General features: G+C 38.0%; 2 protein-coding genes across 2 annotated transcripts in view; one reads left to right on the top strand and one right to left on the bottom strand.

Annotated features, from left to right (window-relative positions):
• Positions 1 to 19,463, top strand: part of LOC107597190 (probable ATP-dependent RNA helicase DDX49) — a 23,341-nt gene extending 3,878 nt beyond the window's left edge. The window contains 10 exon segments of the mRNA XM_016288145.1: positions 6,902 to 6,912; positions 16,388 to 16,479; positions 16,580 to 16,626; positions 16,629 to 16,664; positions 16,803 to 16,924; positions 17,002 to 17,189; positions 17,924 to 18,064; positions 19,066 to 19,141; positions 19,228 to 19,304; positions 19,376 to 19,463. Coding sequence (XP_016143631.1) covers positions 6,907 to 6,912; positions 16,388 to 16,479; positions 16,580 to 16,626; positions 16,629 to 16,664; positions 16,803 to 16,924; positions 17,002 to 17,189; positions 17,924 to 18,064; positions 19,066 to 19,141; positions 19,228 to 19,304; positions 19,376 to 19,463 — 873 coding nt within the window. The 5' untranslated portion in view covers positions 6,902 to 6,906.
• On the bottom strand, positions 6,922 to 14,533 carry klhl26 (kelch-like family member 26). The gene is made up of 4 exons (XM_016288092.1): positions 14,466 to 14,533; positions 14,144 to 14,263; positions 11,007 to 11,192; positions 6,922 to 9,836 (listed from the first exon to the last, which is right to left on the bottom strand). The coding sequence occupies exons 2-4, from the start codon at positions 14,191 to 14,193 to the stop codon at positions 8,255 to 8,257; spliced, it is 1,818 nt and encodes a 605-aa protein (XP_016143578.1). The 5' UTR covers positions 14,194 to 14,263; positions 14,466 to 14,533; the 3' UTR covers positions 6,922 to 8,254.
• Positions 19,464 to 20,228: the final 765 nt, after the last annotated feature.

The raw sequence follows: 20,228 nt of genomic DNA on the forward strand, positions 1-20,228 counted from the left end.
TGGTAATTAATATTGCTATTTAAATATGACAGGCTCGTAACTCCTAAGACATGGGAAATACAGCTGCAAATGGACTTTGCTTTTTCATTTGAAATTTGGCAGTCACTGTGCGTTCCCGAAAGCGAAAATGCAAACGCTAATGCAGGATTTGCAATTGCATTTGGATTATGTCACAATTTATGCGTCCACATATTGAAAACGGAATTGAAAATACAATTTGCTATTCTATTTGAAAATTGTCCGGAATATCGTTCCATAGAAGACAACACTTCCCCTCCAAAGACGAGTTTTTACGGCTTTTCGTGTTTTTACTGTTATACACTAGGGGGCGCTATTACACATCTTCTGAATGAGTACAAAAACACACGTGAACAGGACGGAGAAACGAGCGATCTCTTATGTAAACAGATGTATACTGTTCACAATTACATCTTTAAAATGAGGCAGAAGTAAAAAAATTAAAATGAACCAGGTGTTACAGTATATAAAATCAAGTCACCTTTATTTATATAACGCTTTATACAATACTGATTTTGTCAAAGCAGCTTTACAGAGTCAAAAAGGAAAATAGTTTGTCAATGCAAGAGAACATTAACAAGTAATTTTTCCAGTTAAAGGGGTCCTATTATGCTTTTTCACTTTTTCAACTTTAGTTAGTCTGTAATGTTGCTGTTTGAGCATAAAAAAGATCTGCAAAGTTACAAAACTCAAAGTCCACTTTAAAAGGAGATATTTTATTTAACAGAAATCACTTTTCATAAACTACAACGAGCGACTCATTTGGACTACAACGCATAATTTCTGGGATTTGTGACGTCACACATATCGACGAATGGGACGAGACCTGGTTGAGCTGCATTAGAGAAGGCAACGAGTGTTATCACTATGTCGGAGACACGCTAGCTTGGCCCAGCTAACCAATCACAGCACACACTGGCCCAGCTAACCAATCACAGCACACACTGGCCCAGCTAACCAATCACAGCACACACTGGCCCAGCTAACCAATCACAGCACACACTGGCCCAGCTAACCAATCACAGCACATTTCGTATTTCACAAGGCGGGCCTTCATTTGATACAGGAACTATTCGAGCCGTTCATGCCAGACTGAGGAGAGAGGTGTTGTAAGTAATAATGTAAAATATGTGAAAAATAATGTGTTTTTCGAACAACCTAGTATGAGAGCCTGTTCTAGTACACCCCCAAAACAAAAACAAGACTTTGTAAAAGAGCATAATAGGACCCCTTTAAAGTCAGTTCATTGGTTGACATCATCCAGTTCAGCTCTCTTCCAATAATGTCTGTGCAATCAGCCAAGCATCCCCAAATAAGCAAGCCAAAGGCGACAGTGGCAAGGACCCAAAACTCCATCGTGACAGAGATTGAGTAGAAAACCTTGGGAGAAACCAGGCAAAGTCAGGGGGGGGGGGCAGTTCTCCTCTGGCCAGACGAAACCAGCATGGCGTGGTTTAATTCCAGGCTGCAGCAAAGGTCAGATTGTGCAGAGGACTTGTCTGGTTCTCGTGGTTTTGTCCCGATGACCAATGAGGTCTTCGGAGGGGATCGGTCTCTGGAGCTCATCTAGCTGACATTCAGGGCTGTAGAGGTCGTCTCTAGGTGCTGATCCACCATCTGAACTGGATACGGACTGGATCTGGGTGGCTATGGTGACTTCGGAATAAGAATGAAAAAATATATAGCGTATATATATATGACTAATATTAGCGTAGATGCCACTGAGAACAATAAAGCACATTATAATTGTAGTAAAAACTCTAAACATTTACACATATTACCTGGAATGAAAACACTAAATTCCTAGGCTGCGTCTGAAAGCTTGCTGCCTCGCTGCCTTATGAGGCAATGACTTTGCAGGCAGCGTTTTTGCACGAAGGCACCTCATGAAACTGATTTCGGACAGGTTTCTGAGGCAGAGTAACGATTTAATGATCTACAACAAAATAGAACGAGTTTTGGTGATAACTAAACAAATATTTTTCCTAGGCTGTGTCTGAAAGCTTGCTGCCTCGCTGCCTTATGAGGCAATGACTTTGCAGGCAGCGTTTTTGCACGAAGGCACCTCATGAAACTGATTTCGGACAGGTTTCTGAGGCAGAGTAACGATTTAATGATCTACAACAAAATAGAACGAGTTTTGGTGATAACTAAACAAATATTTAATTATTATAATACTAATATCCCGCTAGAAATAACATCAAAAGTGCAAAACGTTAGTCAGAAATATACATTTACACACAAACGAACTACCAAACAATTTGTATCTTTATCTTTTTATCTCATCAAACGCCATCTTTATTTTTTAGCTCAACCATCACAGAATGGAACGCACAGAATTGTGGGATTTCAAAGACAGCAAAGGATACATCTATGCTGCCTTCAAAATTCGATCAGAAGAAGGTACCTCCAGAGACAGGAAGTAAAGCAGAATTTGGATTCGGACGTGTCTTGATGCCTTCCTGCCTTGGAATGCTGCCTCCGAAGGCAACATTTTAGAGCTTTCGGACGCATCCCTAGTCTTGAAAGTACACACAGTATGTAGTTGCAGTGGAGCGGTCTGGTCACGTGAAATGATGCCTCTTAAATCATTTACAATGTATCAATATCAGTTAATTAAATTTGTGATGAAACAGAAGTTGCAACCATTTTTTTTGGCACAAATCCATTCCACAATCCATTGCACAACAGGAAGCATGATGCTGACTGGATTTGTAATAGAACATGTACATTTCATATTAAAGGGCTACCTTCCCAGATAGCACACATACATCTGTCTGTTAAAGATCTCTTGATCTGGAAAGCATCTGCGGTGAACAAACATCTGAGCGATGTCTTTAAGATGTCAGTTTTACATACATTCTAAATCATAAACATCTTAAAGACATCTAATAAGTACGTCTATTTTACATCTGATTGGAAACGTCCAATAGACGTATTGCAGATGAACAAACACTCTAAAAAATATGTCTTGCAGATGTAAATGCAGACGTCAAATAGACATCTGCAAGATGTATGTGTGCTATCAGGGTTAAATAGCATAAAAATAATATCAAATTATAACAGTCCTGCCCAGGACGTCATGCACTCATGATTTTTGAGGGGGCACGTATTTTCCAAATTGCTTGTAGATGTTACTTCACTTCAAGTGAAGTTAACCTGTGGCAAATTCAATTGAATGGGCATGATTCGGAAAGGCACACACATCTTAATTAAAGGTCTAACAGCTGATAATGCATATCAGAGCAAAAACCAAGCCCTGAGGTCAAAAGAACTGCCTGTAGAGCTCAGAAACAGGTTTGTGTCAAGCCACACATCTGGGGAAGAGTTCAGAAAAAAAATCTGCTTCATTGAAGGGTCACAGAAGCATGTAGTCTCTGTTACCCTTAAAGGAAGAAGTTTAAAACAACCAACTCTTCCTAGGGCTGGGCTCCTGGCCAAACTGAGCAATTGATGGAAAAGGGTCTTGGTTAGAGTGGTGACCAAGACCATGATGGTCACTCTAGTTGAGCTCCATGATCATACATGCAGATGGGAGAAATATCACTGCAACACTCCACCGATCTGGGCTTTATGTCGGAGTGGCCAGACTCAATCCTCTCCTCAGTGAAGACACATGAAAACACACTTGGATTTTGCATAAAAACACCTAAATGACTCTCAGACTCTGAGAAACAGAGTCTCAATTCCAAGCATCATGTTTGAAGGAAACCAGGCAATGCTCATCACCTGAAGAGTACCACCCAAAAGTAAAGTGTGCTGGTAGCAGCCTCATGCTGTGGGGCGGCACGGTTTCTCCCGCGAAGTCACTCAGGCTTGTGCATGTGCAGAATGATCTCAGTGTTGGCTGGATTTGTTTTTATCAGTTCAGTCAAACATTGGCATTTTGAATCAAGCGGCAATCTCCCGCGCTCTCTGTGAAGCCAACAAGGAAGTGACTTAAACTGTAACTCGTCAACTGGTCGCTAGAGGCGGGCTGCAAAAAGGAGTCAATCCCATAGACTCCCCATGTTAAAATGGCCAAATTTACAGCAGAAAATAACGTTTACAGCCTGGATCAAAAAATTATTTTGGTCTATATAGCTAATTTTGCCCTTCATGACATCTGTGAGGGGGGTGAATAACTCATCTGTTTAAATTATATTAAGCCTTAAAGTTCTGCATAATTAAGGGCGTGGCCACTTGAGTGACAGGTGGATTGCTGTTGCTGTCACCACCGTCGAGCTAGGTGGGCGGGGTTTTAGCAACCAGCTCCCGCCTCTTTGTCCATTTTTGATTACAGTCTATGTTCTGAATTTGAAAATAACCATTCATTTAATCTTTTTAAAATATATTTGTGCAGACTTAATATATGTCTTCTCAACTAAGTCCAAGCTAAAATATTTGTTCAACTTAAATATTTTTGCCCTTCCAACATTTTGTTAAAGGAGACATATTATGCCCCTTTTTACAATATGTAATATAGGTCCCCAAAATGTATCTGTGAAGTTTCAGCTCAAAATACCCCACAGATCATTTATTATATCATTTTGAAAATGCCTATTTTGAGTGGAAGCAGAAACACAATGTTTTTCGTACCTGTCTCTTTAAATGCAAATGAGCTGCTGCTCCCGCCCCTTTTCCAGAATCGAGCTGTGCCATTACAGCTCCTACCTGCTAAAAAACATGTTTTGGTTCCGATTATCATGTTTATCGCACTGAAATCATGTGTTTTAAACCATATTAGTTTAAACTTCTGATATACCGTTTTCTGAGTGCTCACTTACAGAGAGCGGCCGTCACAGCATGTGAGTACTAAACTAAGTTCTCATTCACACACAAGTTTACGTTAAAAACACACGAGTTACAAAAACAGTCGGTTATGTCTGTGGAGGTAAACTGCTGGGAAATAAATCGCATAGGATGATTCTAAGGGCCTGACGATGGAGGGGGACCCCCCAAGGGGGAAACGCGATTTCTACCGAGGGGGACCCCCCCCGGAACGCCATTGCGATTTCTTCAGTTTATACATTTATATACAAGAGATACATGGCTATTGTAATTGAAAGGTCAAAATGTTTTTTTTTTCTTTTTAAATCCCACTATTTCTTGCAGTAAAAAATACAGTTTGAATCTATAAAGTTCTGGTTTGCAGACAGCAAAAATAATAATCCATCATAATAGGGTATATGTCGAACATCACCTAACCAAACCCGGAAAACAGGTCTCATTGCTTCCGCTTGTCGGAGAACGTGTTAACAGCCGTATTAAATACCGGTAATAGCCTTAATATACTTTTAAGATAATCAGTTAAACTAGCTAGCTGTTTTTATTTTTGACGTTTTATAAAATTTTTATATCTAAATGTAAAAAAAGCATAAAAATAAGAAAAACTTTTAGATATCAATCCGCATATGTGATGAACATTGGTTATGATCATCATTGGTATCTACTTTGAAGGTATCTGGAGTAAAACTGCTTCATATTTAACGAAGCATATGCAAAGCGCTTGAACTGGAAGCGACGAGACCCGGTTAACACAATACAAATAGTCTGTTGCGCATAACCCCTATTAGTAAGACACTGGTGCTGCAAGGAAAAACATAATTTTCGTACATCAGTGAAAAAAATGAGAATGACACATTTTTGTGTATTTTTATTTAGACCACACTGTAACAGACACAACATAGCAGATGGATAAAACAAGAACACAAATGTAATTTCACACATGGAAGACAAATGTGTAAAAGGATAAATGCAAAAAATTTTACCACTACAAATACATTGTTATTTATTAATTATACCACACATTTGAAAGTTTAACAAGTAACTTCGTACATCAAAATTAGAACAGGATTTGTAAATAGTAAAACGAAAAATTGAAAGGTTTTTTTTTGGATGTGACCACATTCTAGAAATTTCAGAAATTCATAAATGCACTTAGACGAAGAATTTTCTTGAAATCGAAAATTGACAACAGTGAAAAAAAATTATTTCTAAAAGCTTGTTGAAATTCCAGACTTAAGGAAATGGTTGTTTACATAGAACCAAATAACACTAAGTGCTTTTATCAGGTTGATTAAGGCTGAGCTGTGACGCAAGTACAAGATTAAAGGCCATTTGTTCATAAGACCCAGCTAACTTGCTCAAAAGTCTTGTCCATTTTACATCAGCATGTAAATGAGTCCTGAGCTAAGGGTGACAGTCATTTACTGCTGTAATCATGGTAAATTACCTATCTATATACATACACAAAATGTAATTGTGTTGTTGGAAAGAACAAATGTTTCTAACACCTTAATGGAATATATAAAAAAAAACATTAACAAATAAATGTAATAAACAATCAAACAAATCATACTATTAAATGCACAAAAAAACACTAGGTATTTTCTAGAAATGTAGTGTTTTTTTTATTACATATTCATACTCTGAAAACATGCCAACACAATCATTACAAAAAGTTTGTGCCATAGTTCCATGTACGTGATCCAGTCCCTACTGTATATACAGTGTAAATTACATGTTCAGATAAAACAATGCACCTCAATTGTACAGTAATCAAATCACTGATTTACCACGTTGAATAAAGTGCGTAATGAAATGTGCTCGTTTAGTTTGTGAGAGAAAAAAAACAACAACAACTGTAGGTAGATAAATTATCCAGAAAAAAAATAACTGAATAGAGATTAAAGTAAAAAAAAAAAAAAAATGAGGTATCAATATTTTAAATGTCCCCTAAATTGTTAGGAATGGAGAGAGAGAGAGAAGAAAAAAAAAGAAAAAACAAAAGTTTAAAAAGGACAAAACTGAGTCATGAGAATTTTACCTCCACTGCTACTCTACTTCTTCGTGGTAGCAAAGATTTCTGAAATAATCTACCAGTTTTTAATTCAAAACCTTTCAAAAATGGGAATTATGATGAAAGAGAACTAATATCAGGAATTTGTCACAAAATAGGTTAATAAAGCATCACAAAATATATGAACACACCTGCCACTACATCTTGCTAGTGGTGTTTCTACAAATGATCACAAAACAAACATGAATTTGCCTGAAAAGTGCAACATATAGATCAGGTATACTGTTTTGCATTAACTCGCAAGATCATGTCTAATTGAGAGGAATACAGGCCTATGCTCTGCTTAGGGACCATCTGCATCCAAAACTGTGATGTAGAAATCTGATCTGTACCCAAGAGATTCACACACTGGTAATCTACAAGAACCAGAGCCAGCTTGAGAAGAGCATGCTAAGGTTCAATATTTTAAACCTAGAGCCTCTTCATTAAGTACTGGCAAAGCGGACAATTTTGTCCAAATTCTAGCTGGCGGACCAAATTCAAAATATCATACTGCAAGTATGAAGTTCTGCCAACTCTTTCCCAGATGCAAAGATTGTTTTTAATTGTTTAGATGTCAACCAATTAATTCAGCTATACAAATTTTCAGAAAATGACAAAGTTTCGTTGTAATAATTTCTTGCGAATAGTTTTTGCCTTTGTGTCATTTAGTCACACCATGAGAACAGGCCATGAATCCTTCATGAAGTCATGATGACATTGCCCCAGTGTTGCTGGCCCATTCAAGTCTGTCATCAATGCAAATCCCACAGGCACTTGTACGAAACCCTCATTAGTATGAAATGGGGCAATCTACAAGACGGGCCAAAGACAGCATTACTGCATGAGAAGTGTGCAGAAAGATGCTTCACATTCTGAAAAATCAAATATAAAGACAATATGTGCTTTGCGCTGGGTGGTTGTTTGGGGAGGTACAATAAGTGTAATATTCCCGCAAAAGATTCTTAAAAATCTCTTTCCCACTCATCGGTCTCTGCATTATAAACTTGCACTATACTTCTGGAAGTTTAGGGTGTGTTGTGAATACATGTAGGATATTCACAAAGATGAGGACGTGATGACATTGCGTCAATGTTGTAGGTCCATTCAAGTCTGCCATCAGTGCAAATCCCACAGGGACTTGTACAAAACCCTCATTAGTATGAAAAGTGGCAATCTACAAGAAGGGCCATAGACGACAATACTGCTTGAGAAGTGTGTAGAAAGATGCTTCACATTCTCAAAAAGTATGCTTTCATATCATTGTGAACAAAGCGTCAATCATGCATGCTTCAACAATAAAGACATAACATTATGGCTTTTCAATAAGACAAAGCCAATTATACCATTACTTTCACTTCAGTCCGGGTGGACGCTTAACCTTAAGCCTAAATAAACAGCAAATGCAGTATGTGCTTAGCGCTGGGTGGTTGTTTGAGGAAGTACAATAGGTGTACAAGCTATTCCCGCAAAAGATTCTGGAAAATGAAGATCTCTTTCCCACTCATCTGTCTCTGTATTATAAACTTGCACAATACTAGTGACGTTATTGAGGTGCCAGTTGTATCCTCCGACTATATAGATCTTTTTATCCAGGAGACAGCAGCCAGCCTCTGACTGACCAGCTCGCATCGGACTGACCGTTGTCCATTGATCGGTCTCTGGAATGTAATACTCTACAGCTAGCACATCAAAGCAGCGGTCAACATGGTCCATTCTGCCACCGAGAGCATAAATACGGTTGTTCACACTGATCATAGCATGCAAGACTCTTGGCTCGTTCATGGGACACTTGAAGTCCCACTGATCCGAGGTCGGATCATAGCAATGGAGAGTCTTCTTATCCTCCACAGACACCCCGTAACCTCCTGAGACATAGAGTTTCTCGCCGCACGTCGCTCCGGCGTGACCCCAGATCCGCCTCTTGAGGGAATCCACATAAGTCCACTCATTTTTCCTCGGACAATAGCACTCTACAGAGGACAAGCTGCCAGACCTGTTGCGTCCTCCGGTAGCGTAAAGTTGTCCGTGCAATACGTTGAGCTGAAACTGAATGCGGCTCTCCTGCATGGATTGGATTCGAAGCCACTGGTTCAGATGGGGATCGTAGCGGAAGCAGATGTCGACTGCGCCCTCTCCACTGCGATACTGCAAATGCTGCCCACCCACGACGTACACACAATTGTCGAGAACCGACACACACGCATGGCTGCATCCCATCTCCATTTCAGTCAACTCTTTGAACTGTCGCACCGTGACGTCGGGCAGGTAGTAGACTTTGCCGCTGACTGTCCGATCATTGTCTGTGTAGGGCGTTCCACCGAACGTAATCAGCGAAGTGACGTCTGAGCGAATGGAAGTTCGCGGTGATTGCATTTCATGCTGTCGGAATGGAAGGATCTGATAATTGAAGGCCTCTAGGAGAAAGTGTCGACATTGCACATCCTCCACCATGATGTCGATAGTTTGGACGCTGTCCACAAGTTCAGACGAACGCATTAGTGGGAAGCGCACGTGGCAGAGCACTTCGCTGGCCGTCGCTCGTCTGGACGCATCGTGCTGCAGCCAGCATATTGCCGCATGGAACAAGTCGATCTCGCTACAGTTCTTCAACTTGTTGCTCTGAAGGAAGAAAACCAGTCGTTCCTTTGGAATGTGAAGGAAGTCGTCCTCCTGAGCTATCTGCAGGAAGTGACGGAACGTGAACGCATCTACCGACTGTTTAAGGGACGAGAGGCTAAAAGTAGTGGCCATCTGGCCGATGTTTAGACAAGTCTCGACGCTCATGGCTGATTTCAGGAACTCCTCACAAAGCTCCACCACAGGCACCATCTGCAGGAAGACGGCTGCACCAAGAACATCCTGAATGCAGTCCAAGTCCAGAGTGACCTCAGAACTGTAGGCGAAATCAATAATGTGCTTCAGTCCTCTGGCTGAAAGACCTTTTAGCTCGATGGTGTTCTGGTTTGACTCCTTCATTCCTCCAGTAAACATGGCTCTGTATGGATCAAGAAGAAAATATTTCACACTTTTGTTCAAATGTGTGGCAAAACGAGGGGATCTCCATACATTTAAGCTAAAGAGCAACAGTGACCCCTCACTTTTTAGCACCCTTGGTTCTGGAAATATTTTCCCATTCATTTTCTACACAGGGATTTGAAAAAATCTTTAATAAAGAGTCTTGAACCAAAACAACATTAAAAGCTTGACTAATGAGATCACAGAAGAGTCACAGGTCACAGAAGATGCGTTCGTCCATTTGGGTGTACAATCTCTGGCTGTTTAAGTGCTTATTGTTTTTTAATGGGCGATACATTTTCTGAGATACTAAGAAATAGGGACCTATATACCGAAATTATCGGCCGAAAATGGCATTTTCTTTTTCAGCGAAAGAGAAAAGGGGCCGAAAATATACGGCATGCCACACCGTTCAGCAGTATTCAGCGCACAATAATAATATTATATTGATATTTTATATCAATATTAATACATTTTCTGTCCAACTTTGTTCGACTCAAAAGTGTGGTTATTTTATTGGCTTGTATTTTTTTTAATTCAGTATCATTATTAAGTCTTACAAAATTATTTAATAAAATAATAATGAAAAGCATTTTCGGATTCGTGGTTTCATCAGCAGCTCTTGCTTAAAGTAGCTAATAGGTTTGTGTTGAACATGCACGTTGAGAAGACAATGTTAGCGTTCATTCATTTTAATTGTAGAGGAATTAATTTTCATTTTGAGACTTTGTAAATAGTTAGAGGAAAAACTGGTCATCATACACTAAACAACTGAGAATCACACACTACCAGAACAGACTCGTGAAGAAACTTTAGCCTTTTTGCAAGGAGACACGACAAATGAAACCAATGCATGTTCTAAAATAAACATGTATGACCTCCTCCAACTAGATGGATTCATAGTCTGAAGCTAAAAAATTGTCCATCATAAAATGGCGATATTCTATTAAATCAGTCAACTCAAATCTGCAGTCTTCCCCCCCCCCCCCCCCCCTTCTTTTTTTTTCTTTTCTTTTTCACATCAACTTGTCATTTCAAGTCAACTCGTCATTTGGACTTAGGGCTAGTCATTAACCTTGTTAAACGTATTTTATTAATCTCGCCATTTGCAGCTCAGTTGGCTGGTGCTGACAAATGTGCAATGTCTCACCTAAAGTAGTCACTGCAGGAGGCCAAAACCGCTTTGTGAACCTCAAACCGCTCGTTGTCAATGGCCAGAACCACATCCAGCAACTGACCTTGATCGCGCAGCGCAGACAGTCCCCTCAGGAGAGTGTTGCTGTGGCTGGGGGCTGAGAAAGTACAACGGAGCGTGCTATTCTTGTTGTTAGCCATGCTGGAAGAAAGAGAGAATCAATTTATCTCTCACCACTCCCTGATCATCGTCTCTGGCTACAGAGTCAACAGAACTTCAGAAGTAGCTTGATGAATCTGCTGTATCCTGACGTTTCACCGATAGGTCTAGGTTTCTATACTGGTGCATCTACATGATCCCTGTAATGGCACCTACTTTTAAATTATTCAACAGAATGGATAAAGAGCCTATTTGGCTACAGAACACCTAAGCCTCACAAATATCAAGCATTAAGTGACCCAAACAATTACCAACGTCAAATGGTTCTTGTGATGACAGTGCATATGTTAAACACAAGTTTATTTGTCATTGATCCTAAACCTCATGTTCTGTTGAGCCAGACTCTGCATACTTCAATGTTTGGGTTCCTAGATGTGCCAATGCTATATATATATATATATATATATATATATACATATATATATATATATACACACATATACACACACATACATACACACACATTCTGGTACTTTTATAGCCAAATAAATTATCTGCCTTAATTTAGATGAAGAATTTTTCAACCTTGTAATAAAAAGTAGGCATGTACTTTTCAGAACTGTGACTAATCCTAGTATAATTTTTTTCTGTTTTGGATCAAGCTGGCCCCAGAAAAACTGCATAATTTTAAATAATAAAAATGCTAGCATTTCACAAATTACTGCATGTATTCAGGTTTCATATTTGGGACACCGTTTTTATTTAAAAACATTTAAACAATGTTGTCAAATTAAAATTTTGTGTGTTCTCATGAGAGCATCAGTTCTATTAAATTTAGGGTCATAAAAACCTTAAATATGACCCTGGACCACAAAACCAGTCATAAGCGTCAATTTTTTGAAATTGAGATTTATACATCATCTGAAAGCTAAATAAATAAACTTTCCATTGACGTATGGTTTGTTAGGATAGGACAATATTTGGCAAAGATACAACTATTTGAAAATCTGGAATCTGAGGGTGCAAAAAAATCTAAGTATTGAGAAAATCACTTTTAAAGTTGTCCAAATGAAGCCCTTAGCAATGCATATTACTAATCAAAAATTCAGTTAATATATTTACAGTAGGAAATTTACAAAATATCTTCATGGAACATGATCTTTGGCATAAAAAAATAATTTTGACCCATACAATGTATTATTGGCTATTGCTACACATATACCCGTGCAACTTATGACTGCTTTTGTGCTCCACGGTCACAAATGAATTCTTAAAGAGGTCTTAAATTTGGGATGCAGGATACAGTGATACAGCCTAAAGTGATTATTAAACTTTAAAAGGCGATAATTTCAATAAATAAATGAGAGCAATGTCCAAATGCAGTGCTGTTGCGCATTCAATGGGCTCACAGTTTCAGAGCATTTATGCAAACAGATTGTCAAATAATCATCAGTAGATCCTAAGCAATGTTTACTTTATGGTGTTTATATTGTAATAGACTGTAGATGGTTGTAAAGAGTGCTTATTTGTATCGCTCTTATCCTTCTGAATGAGCAGCTGGCAAAAGTAAAGCATACACATTTCACAAACAGTGCAACGTCACATTATTTCATCAATTCTCATTGCACCTCTAAAGTTGTGTTTATGCACTCCTTCATTTTTCAATCTAGGAGAACATGTGCTCCTTTGGGAAAAAAAGCAAGCATTACGCCCTCGTGTTGTTAAGTATGCTTTTTGGGCCCTGAATTCTACCAGACACCAGAAAGTATGTGAGGGTAAAAAGGTTCTTATAAACATTTTGATTGAAACAACATTTTCGGTATGTTTCTGTGTATATAGGGGAAGTCGTGGCCTAATGGTTAGAGAGCCGGACTCGTAACCCAAAGGTTGTGGGTTCGAGTCTCGTACCGGCAGGGATTGTAGGTGGGGGGAGTGAATGTACAGCGCTCTCTCCCACCTTCAATACCACGACTGAGGTGCCCTTGAGCAAGGCACCGAACCCCCAACTGCTCCCTGGGCGCCGCAGCATAAATGGCTGCCCACTGCTCCGTGTGTGTGTGTTCACTGCTGTGTGTGTGCACTTTGGATGGGTTAAATGCATAGCACTAATTCCAAGTACGGGTCACCATACTTGGCCACTTCACTATTTAGCTGCCTCTTATACTAACAGTGGAATTTCACAGTGCAGCGGCTGTTGTATGTTCCTGCTCAGAGCTAGATTTGAAAATACATGCTTTTTTTGTGTGCAATAATGGTGCAAATACTAGTAAACTGACTAACGTAAACCTTGGTAAATCTCATTTATTTAAATACTTTCCTTCCATAGGTTGTGTGTCTGAAATGGAAACTCATACTAAATATATATGCAATAAGGACAGCTGCAAAAATAACTTTTTTTTCCACGGTCCATGGCTTAAACTTTCCCCGTGTGTCTTTAGTAAATCCTGGCAGTATAGCTTTTAACACCAAAAGAGGGTTTGCACTGTTAAATCTGGCCCTGTAACAGAAATCAATAAACTTAATGTGAATTTTTGACCTCACAATATTATGCTGTACAGCATGAATAATAGATACTACATTAAACAGTGTTAATAAATTATTAGTTTTTCAAAGAGTCATTTTAAATGAGGGGTGTAGGTGATCTAAACGTAAATATAGGGCAAAGAAGTATGCACAACTACTGTACATATCCAACATTAACCATTATTAATAAATTTAAAAAATCTCTAAAATGATACAGATAAAAGGGTATTGTTACACAGCTGGCCACGATAGGAAGAAAATGCAGAACAAAACCAGATTTTCTAGAAAAACGATCTAATGGCCTTCATCTAATGTTGGGGTACACTTTAACACATTATTAATGTGTGCACCTTTAATAATAATACTGTAGACTGCAGAATAAAACTAATATTTGTTGTTTTCTTTATTATCCCTGTTGCATTTTAGGACAACCCTATGCACGCAACATCTGATGCTACATGCATTCCTACCTGCTTTGAGCTCGACTCGCACAGAACTCCACACCATCCGACTCCGCCATGCTCAGCGAGGATGAGGATGAGGAAGGTCATCATGTGTAGAAGCCCAAATTACCGCTAATCATGCTCAATCTTAGTAAAATACGAAATACAAGACACGGCAGTGACAAATATACAACCCACCCACATCACACTTACAGTTTCGAGTGCATAGACTGCTACGAGACAGTGAGAGCATTAGAAAGCAAAGTAATGATTTCTAGCCCATTAATACTGGACGGCCTGTAGTCGAGGACAGTCCAGGTGCTGCTGACACAGTTCAGCTCCAGCTTACCTGCGCGCGCCTCTCACCCGCTGCGCGAGCTGCTTCTTCTTGGTTTTTAACGGCGGCTGGCATCCAACGTGAATTGGTGCACTACCGCCACCTGGGTGTGTAACAGAGTTTTATATTCTATTTAGTGCTGTCAAACGATTAATCACGATTAATCACGTTCAAAATAAAAGTTTTTGTTTACTTAATATAAGTGTGTGTACTGTTTATGTATTATGTATATATAAATATACACACACATACAGTATATATTTACATGTATATATTTATATTCATATAATTTATATTATATATAAATATATTTAATATAAAACGTAACATATTTTTCTTAAATATATACATGCACGTGTGTGCATTTATATATACATAACAAATAAACACAGTATGCACACTTATATTATGTAAACAAAAACTTTTATTTTGAATACGATTAATCGCAATTAATCATTTATTTATTATTATTATTTATTTAGTGATTTATCAGACGCTTTTATCCAAAGCGACCTACAAATGAGGACAACAGAAGCAATCAATTGTAGTATTAAAACAACTAAAAACAGATCCAAAACCAAAAGCTAAAACTTTATAAATACTACCTATACACATTTTAAAAATAAAGAAATTTAATAAAAATGACAAATGCAACAAAATTTTGTTTTGCTAATTTATCCACTTCCTCATTCCCCCTCATTGTGCCAGGACCAGTGTTCGAACTATACCGTGGACTTTGGGGGAGCCCACTTGTTTTTGATTTTTACTTGATTTTTACTTTCTTTTATAGACCTCGATGTAAAAATATGTTTACATGAAAGTTGACTCAGAATGCGTAAACAATACTCTATTTAGACACCTTTAAACTATGTGACTGACTGATGAAGTTAAATGTTGTGTAAAGTGTGATTGTACTGTCACCTGTCATCAGAACATTATATATATATATATATATATCTTATTAAAGTAAAAAAAAAGTCAAGAGCAGTGAGAGATTCTCTCATTTGTTGTTTGATTAACATTAATGACAGATAGCAGGAAAATTGACTGCTGTCACTTTAAGAGCTGCCCGGATCCAATATACTGTTACACATGTTTTCTTTCTCAGCTGTTTGCTTTCACTTAAGACCTAAATTTAACCGTTCAAGGCCTATAAAGAGGCAAATATAACTCTACTCTAGCACTCTATGAGCACTGTGTTCACGTGCCTCTCAGACAGCATGCGCAAATAGCAAAATGAGTTCTCTTTCGCTGCTGTTAGCGTTTCAATGGCTTAAATCACTTGTTTTTTAACCGCAATGCTTAAAAATGTGTGCAAACATTACGTTTTCGTGACCACGTAGCACAGCAACGTCACGTGAGCGTGTAACCGTGATAGAGACGATAGTCCAAAATCTCTACCGGTTGACAAATTTCTACCGGTTAATCATGTCTACTTGTACAGTGTTTCCCAACCGGGGTGCCGTGTAAAAAAATCATTTTTTAATATTTTTAAATTGCTAAAATGTTCTAAAAAGCATCTATTATATAATATCCATTTCTGATGTCGCCAATAATTTGAGTCACCGAAATTTCGGCTGCCAAAAATTAGTTCACCGCTCAGGTTTCACTTTCACGTGGTGTGACGCTCTGCATATTATCCGCTCTATGTGTGTGTGTGTGTGTGTGTGCTCCGCTCAGTCGCTCAACTCGTATACCGTTCATGCTCATCGGAACAGCAAAGTCCACTCAAAAATTGAGCCGACAGGAAACATCGATGTAGTATTGTTTCTGTCTGCAATAGCCCTACTGTGTTGTAACATGGTGTGGTATATGGGCACTCTGGTAACACTGCCCTCTCATTCATTGATCTGCTAAATGCTATGTTATGCTCACGTGTTATGATAATAATAGCTTTCTAGGACTAAACATTATTTGGATAATTGGTAAAAAAAAGTGGAAAAACAGCAGCATTTGTTCTCCCAGTGCTGCAGAAGTTGTCTGAGGACCCTTATGGTGTTTTCTGTTTGGTGTTAACACCCACAAGGTTTACTTTTTTACTTTGTTATTATTTATGCAGCCACATTTGAATCTTCATTTTCATGTAGATATTTCAAAATGATGTTTTTGTCTGTTTTTTTGTCCAGAGAGCTTGCTTACCAGATTGCAGAACAGTTCCGAGCGTTAGGCAAGCCATAGGCTTAAAAGATTGTATCATTGTGGGAGGAATGGGTAAGATAACATTCAAAGCTTTACTCTGTCGTCATTTTGGGCTCATTTATTTATAAGAATATACAGTATATGCATATTTAAGATAGAATGCATATTTATTAGGAAACACGCTTTATTTGTTTCTTTTTCTTTCATTAGACATGGTCACTCAGGGCTTGGAGTCGTCAAAAAAGCCACATGTTGTTGTGGCCACACTGGGACGACTTGCTGATCACATCCGAAGCTCTGACACAATTAGCCTGAACAGAATCCAGTTTCTAGGAAGACTCTGATGCATGTTTTTTCTAATGTTTATTTTAAAGCAATTTTCATCAAACTCTTGCATGTTTCTCGGCAGATCCTGGATGAAGCCGACCGTCTTTTAGAGCAAGGCTGCACAGATTTCACTAAAGATCTAGAGGTCATCCTCAGTGCTGTGCCCGCAAAACGCCAGACGCTGCTGTTCAGCGCCACACTCACAGACACGCTGCTGCAGTTGCAGAGCATCGCCTTGAACAGACCCTTCTTCTGGGAGCACAAATCAGCGTATGTCAGGAGAATATGTCGAATATGCTTCCTTGACAGAAATTGTGATTTTTAGGCCAGAAATTCAGCTCTGGCATATAAAACTGGTAGCTGTAATTATATAAACATAAGCTTGATATGGTTAGGCAAAGTCTATTTCAAATGGATGACATACAGATGAGTGTCTTCTGGGGGTTTGTTAGACTAGTCGGTTCCGAAATTTCTTTTGAAATGTTAATGAAATTAGTCGTAGCACACATCCCTAGTCGAAAACAAGATTTCTTCCTGTTGCACACTTCAAGCATGCAATGTGACGTAATGCATTGCACATTTATTAGTTCAACTAAATGTGCAATAGAGACATTGACATTCCATTTTGTAATGTAAATGTATAGTAAAAGCATCCTTGCTGAATAAAAGAGTTAATTGTATGTATGCAATTACTTTGGCTGTTCTCAAAACTCGTAGTAAAGGCCTGTTCACAGCAGGGACAATAAATACAATGATAATGTTTTAAAAATCATTCTAACTCTGTGAGAATTCTATAGGAATGTTAACTCCACTACTATAACAATAATGACACAGAAGAACAGTATCATTGGAATCACTTTCAGAGTGATTTATTTCAGCTGATGAATGATAAAAAAAATACGGACAGCCAATCAGAATCCACCACCCTATCATAGACATGAAAGCTGTTTTGACAAAGGCCTAATATTATTTTTATGTCACATGGCTCTCTCTCTTTCTGTCAGAGTGTGGAGGGTCGAAGAACTGAATCAGAGATTCATCCTCACTCCTGAGAAAGTCAAAGATGCTTACCTGGTCCATCTCATCCAAAAGTTCCAGGATGAACATGATGATTGGTCTATCGTGATATTCACTAACACATGCAAGTAGGTTTTCAGTTTCAGAAAAAAACATTGCAGGGTTAATCAATTCTAATTAAGACAAATCCCTTTTATAACCCTTCCATCATTCACTGCGTGTGCAATGGGCATTAATGATACCTCAAATTAGGCAGCTTGTTCACAAAATGACATAACGGACAAATCCCTTAGAGTCACGTTAACCCTCATACTGCATTCAAAATCTGGATTTTTGCATTCCAGGTCCATTTGGACCAGAAGGATCATTTTTCAGCTTATTAGCAGCTTCTCATTAATGAGTGAATGTGAAAAAATGTTACCATGTTTTGAATATTAATGGTGATTCATGGTGTTATCACCATGTTCAATATTGATGAGATTATTTGAATATATCATTGTGTTAAACTGATAAGAACCTATAATCTGGGAATTACCAGTATTAACCCTATTGGAATGAATGTCTTTATAACTCAGGGTTGCTCAAAAACAGTCCAAAATGATGAAACCTACATATTTATTTCTAACAAAAACAATTACTCCGAAAAGTAAAAACAAAACAAAAATACATTTATTTTACTTGCTTAAAAGTTCAGTTTCAGATGAAAAAAGTGATTCACTTTTCATAACGTGACGGTTTGTCAGTAGGTGTAAGAAATGTAACAAAATGAATTCCCAAAATCGCGTGAGATATGGGGAAAAAGCTAAATATGTTTTACAAGCGTTTTTTTTTACACTAATTTAATTTCATAGATAATTTAACATTATTTTGGAGACCTAATGGTACTCCATCCATGTACCTTTTTTAATGGTTAATATCTCTTAGAAAATAATTGTAAAAAAATTAATTAAAAAAAAAGTTGTGTACTTTGAGAGTCGGAAAACACTTGCTAAAATGTGTTCCCTTACAAAAAAAACGATGCTGTTTTTAGAAATATTCATGTATCTCACAACAACATTTTCATATGAATATGTAAAAATATATGACAGATATTGTTAACGTAATTGTGTAACGTTTACGAATGTTCCAGGAACTGTCAGATACTAACAACGATGCTGCGCCAATTCAATTTCCCAACCATCTCCCTGCACTCAATGATGAAGCAGGTAAGTGACATGCTACACAGTTAAAATTGATTCTCACTCAGCGCCTAATGTCTATACTAATGGTTTTTATGTTCTTCCATCTTCAGAGACAGCGTTTTGCCAACCTTGCAAAGTTCAAGTCTAACGTCTTTAAAATTCTCATAGCCACAGATGTTGCTGCAAGGTACAGAGAAAACACTTCTCTTTGCCATTGTCTAATTCTCTCCACTTTCATGTATCTGTTCTTATCTAAAGGGGTTTGGATATTCCTACGGTGCAAGTTGTTATCAATCACAACTCACCGGGTTTGCCAAAAATCTACATCCACCGAGAGCAACGTTGAGTGTGTTCCTATATGAATAACAATAAATATATATATATATATGTATAAAAACTGTAGAGAGAGAGAGAGAGAGAGATGGATAGATGATAGACCCTAGTCAAAATTTGAAGTGGATCAAAAAAGTTCATCAAAGCTGTCCTAAGACATGAACGCATTTTAGTTTTAGATTTTAGGACAACTTTGATGAAAGGTTTTGATCCACTTCAAATGTTGACTAGTATATAGATATATCCAGTGTTGGGGGTAACGCATTACAAGTAACGCGAGTTACGTAATCCGATTACTTTTTTCAAGTAACTAGTAAAGTAACGCATTACTTTTTAATTTACAAGAGAATATCTGAGTTACTTTTCGAATAAGTAACTTTTTTTTTTAACCAATTTATTGACACAGCTCTCCTGTCCCCATGTTGATAGAAATCAGAAGATGTTACTGTAGTTCTAAAATAAATACGAATATGCATTAATTCATCTCACTCACAAAAAAAGTATTCCTCAAAATGAATAAAAATAATGCAACTCAGAATATGACGCAAACCTGCAATAATTAAAACGCAATATTGTAATGCATTACTTTTAAAAGTAACTTTCCCCAACACTGGATATATCACGATGCAGAAACGGCAGAAAATGTTTAACAGTGGGCTTTTATTTTGATAACTTCCGCTTTCACCTTGAAGTACAACGGTAAACGTTTTGTAGATTATCTTGTGTTGCGAAGTAGATTCAGTAGAAATCCTTCGTGAGTTAAGAATTTAGTCGATTA

This window comes from Sinocyclocheilus grahami, unplaced genomic scaffold, assembly GCF_001515645.1.
Source record: "Sinocyclocheilus grahami isolate Dianchi unplaced genomic scaffold, SAMN03320097.WGS_v1.1 scaffold229.1, whole genome shotgun sequence".
Classification (NCBI taxonomy): Eukaryota; Metazoa; Chordata; class Actinopteri; order Cypriniformes; family Cyprinidae; genus Sinocyclocheilus; species Sinocyclocheilus grahami.

Coding starts and splice junctions, on each gene's coding strand:
- klhl26 (XM_016288092.1), bottom strand. CDS start 14,193: ATGGCGGAGTCGGATGGTGTGGAGTTCTGTGCGAGTCGAGCTCAAAGC. Junction 11,193..14,143: donor GCGAGTCGAGCTCAAAGCAG/GTAGGAATGCAT, acceptor TCTTTCTTCCAG/CATGGCTAACAACAAGAATA. Junction 9,837..11,006: donor TCCTGCAGTGACTACTTTAG/GTGAGACATTGC, acceptor TGATCCATACAG/AGCCATGTTTACTGGAGGAA.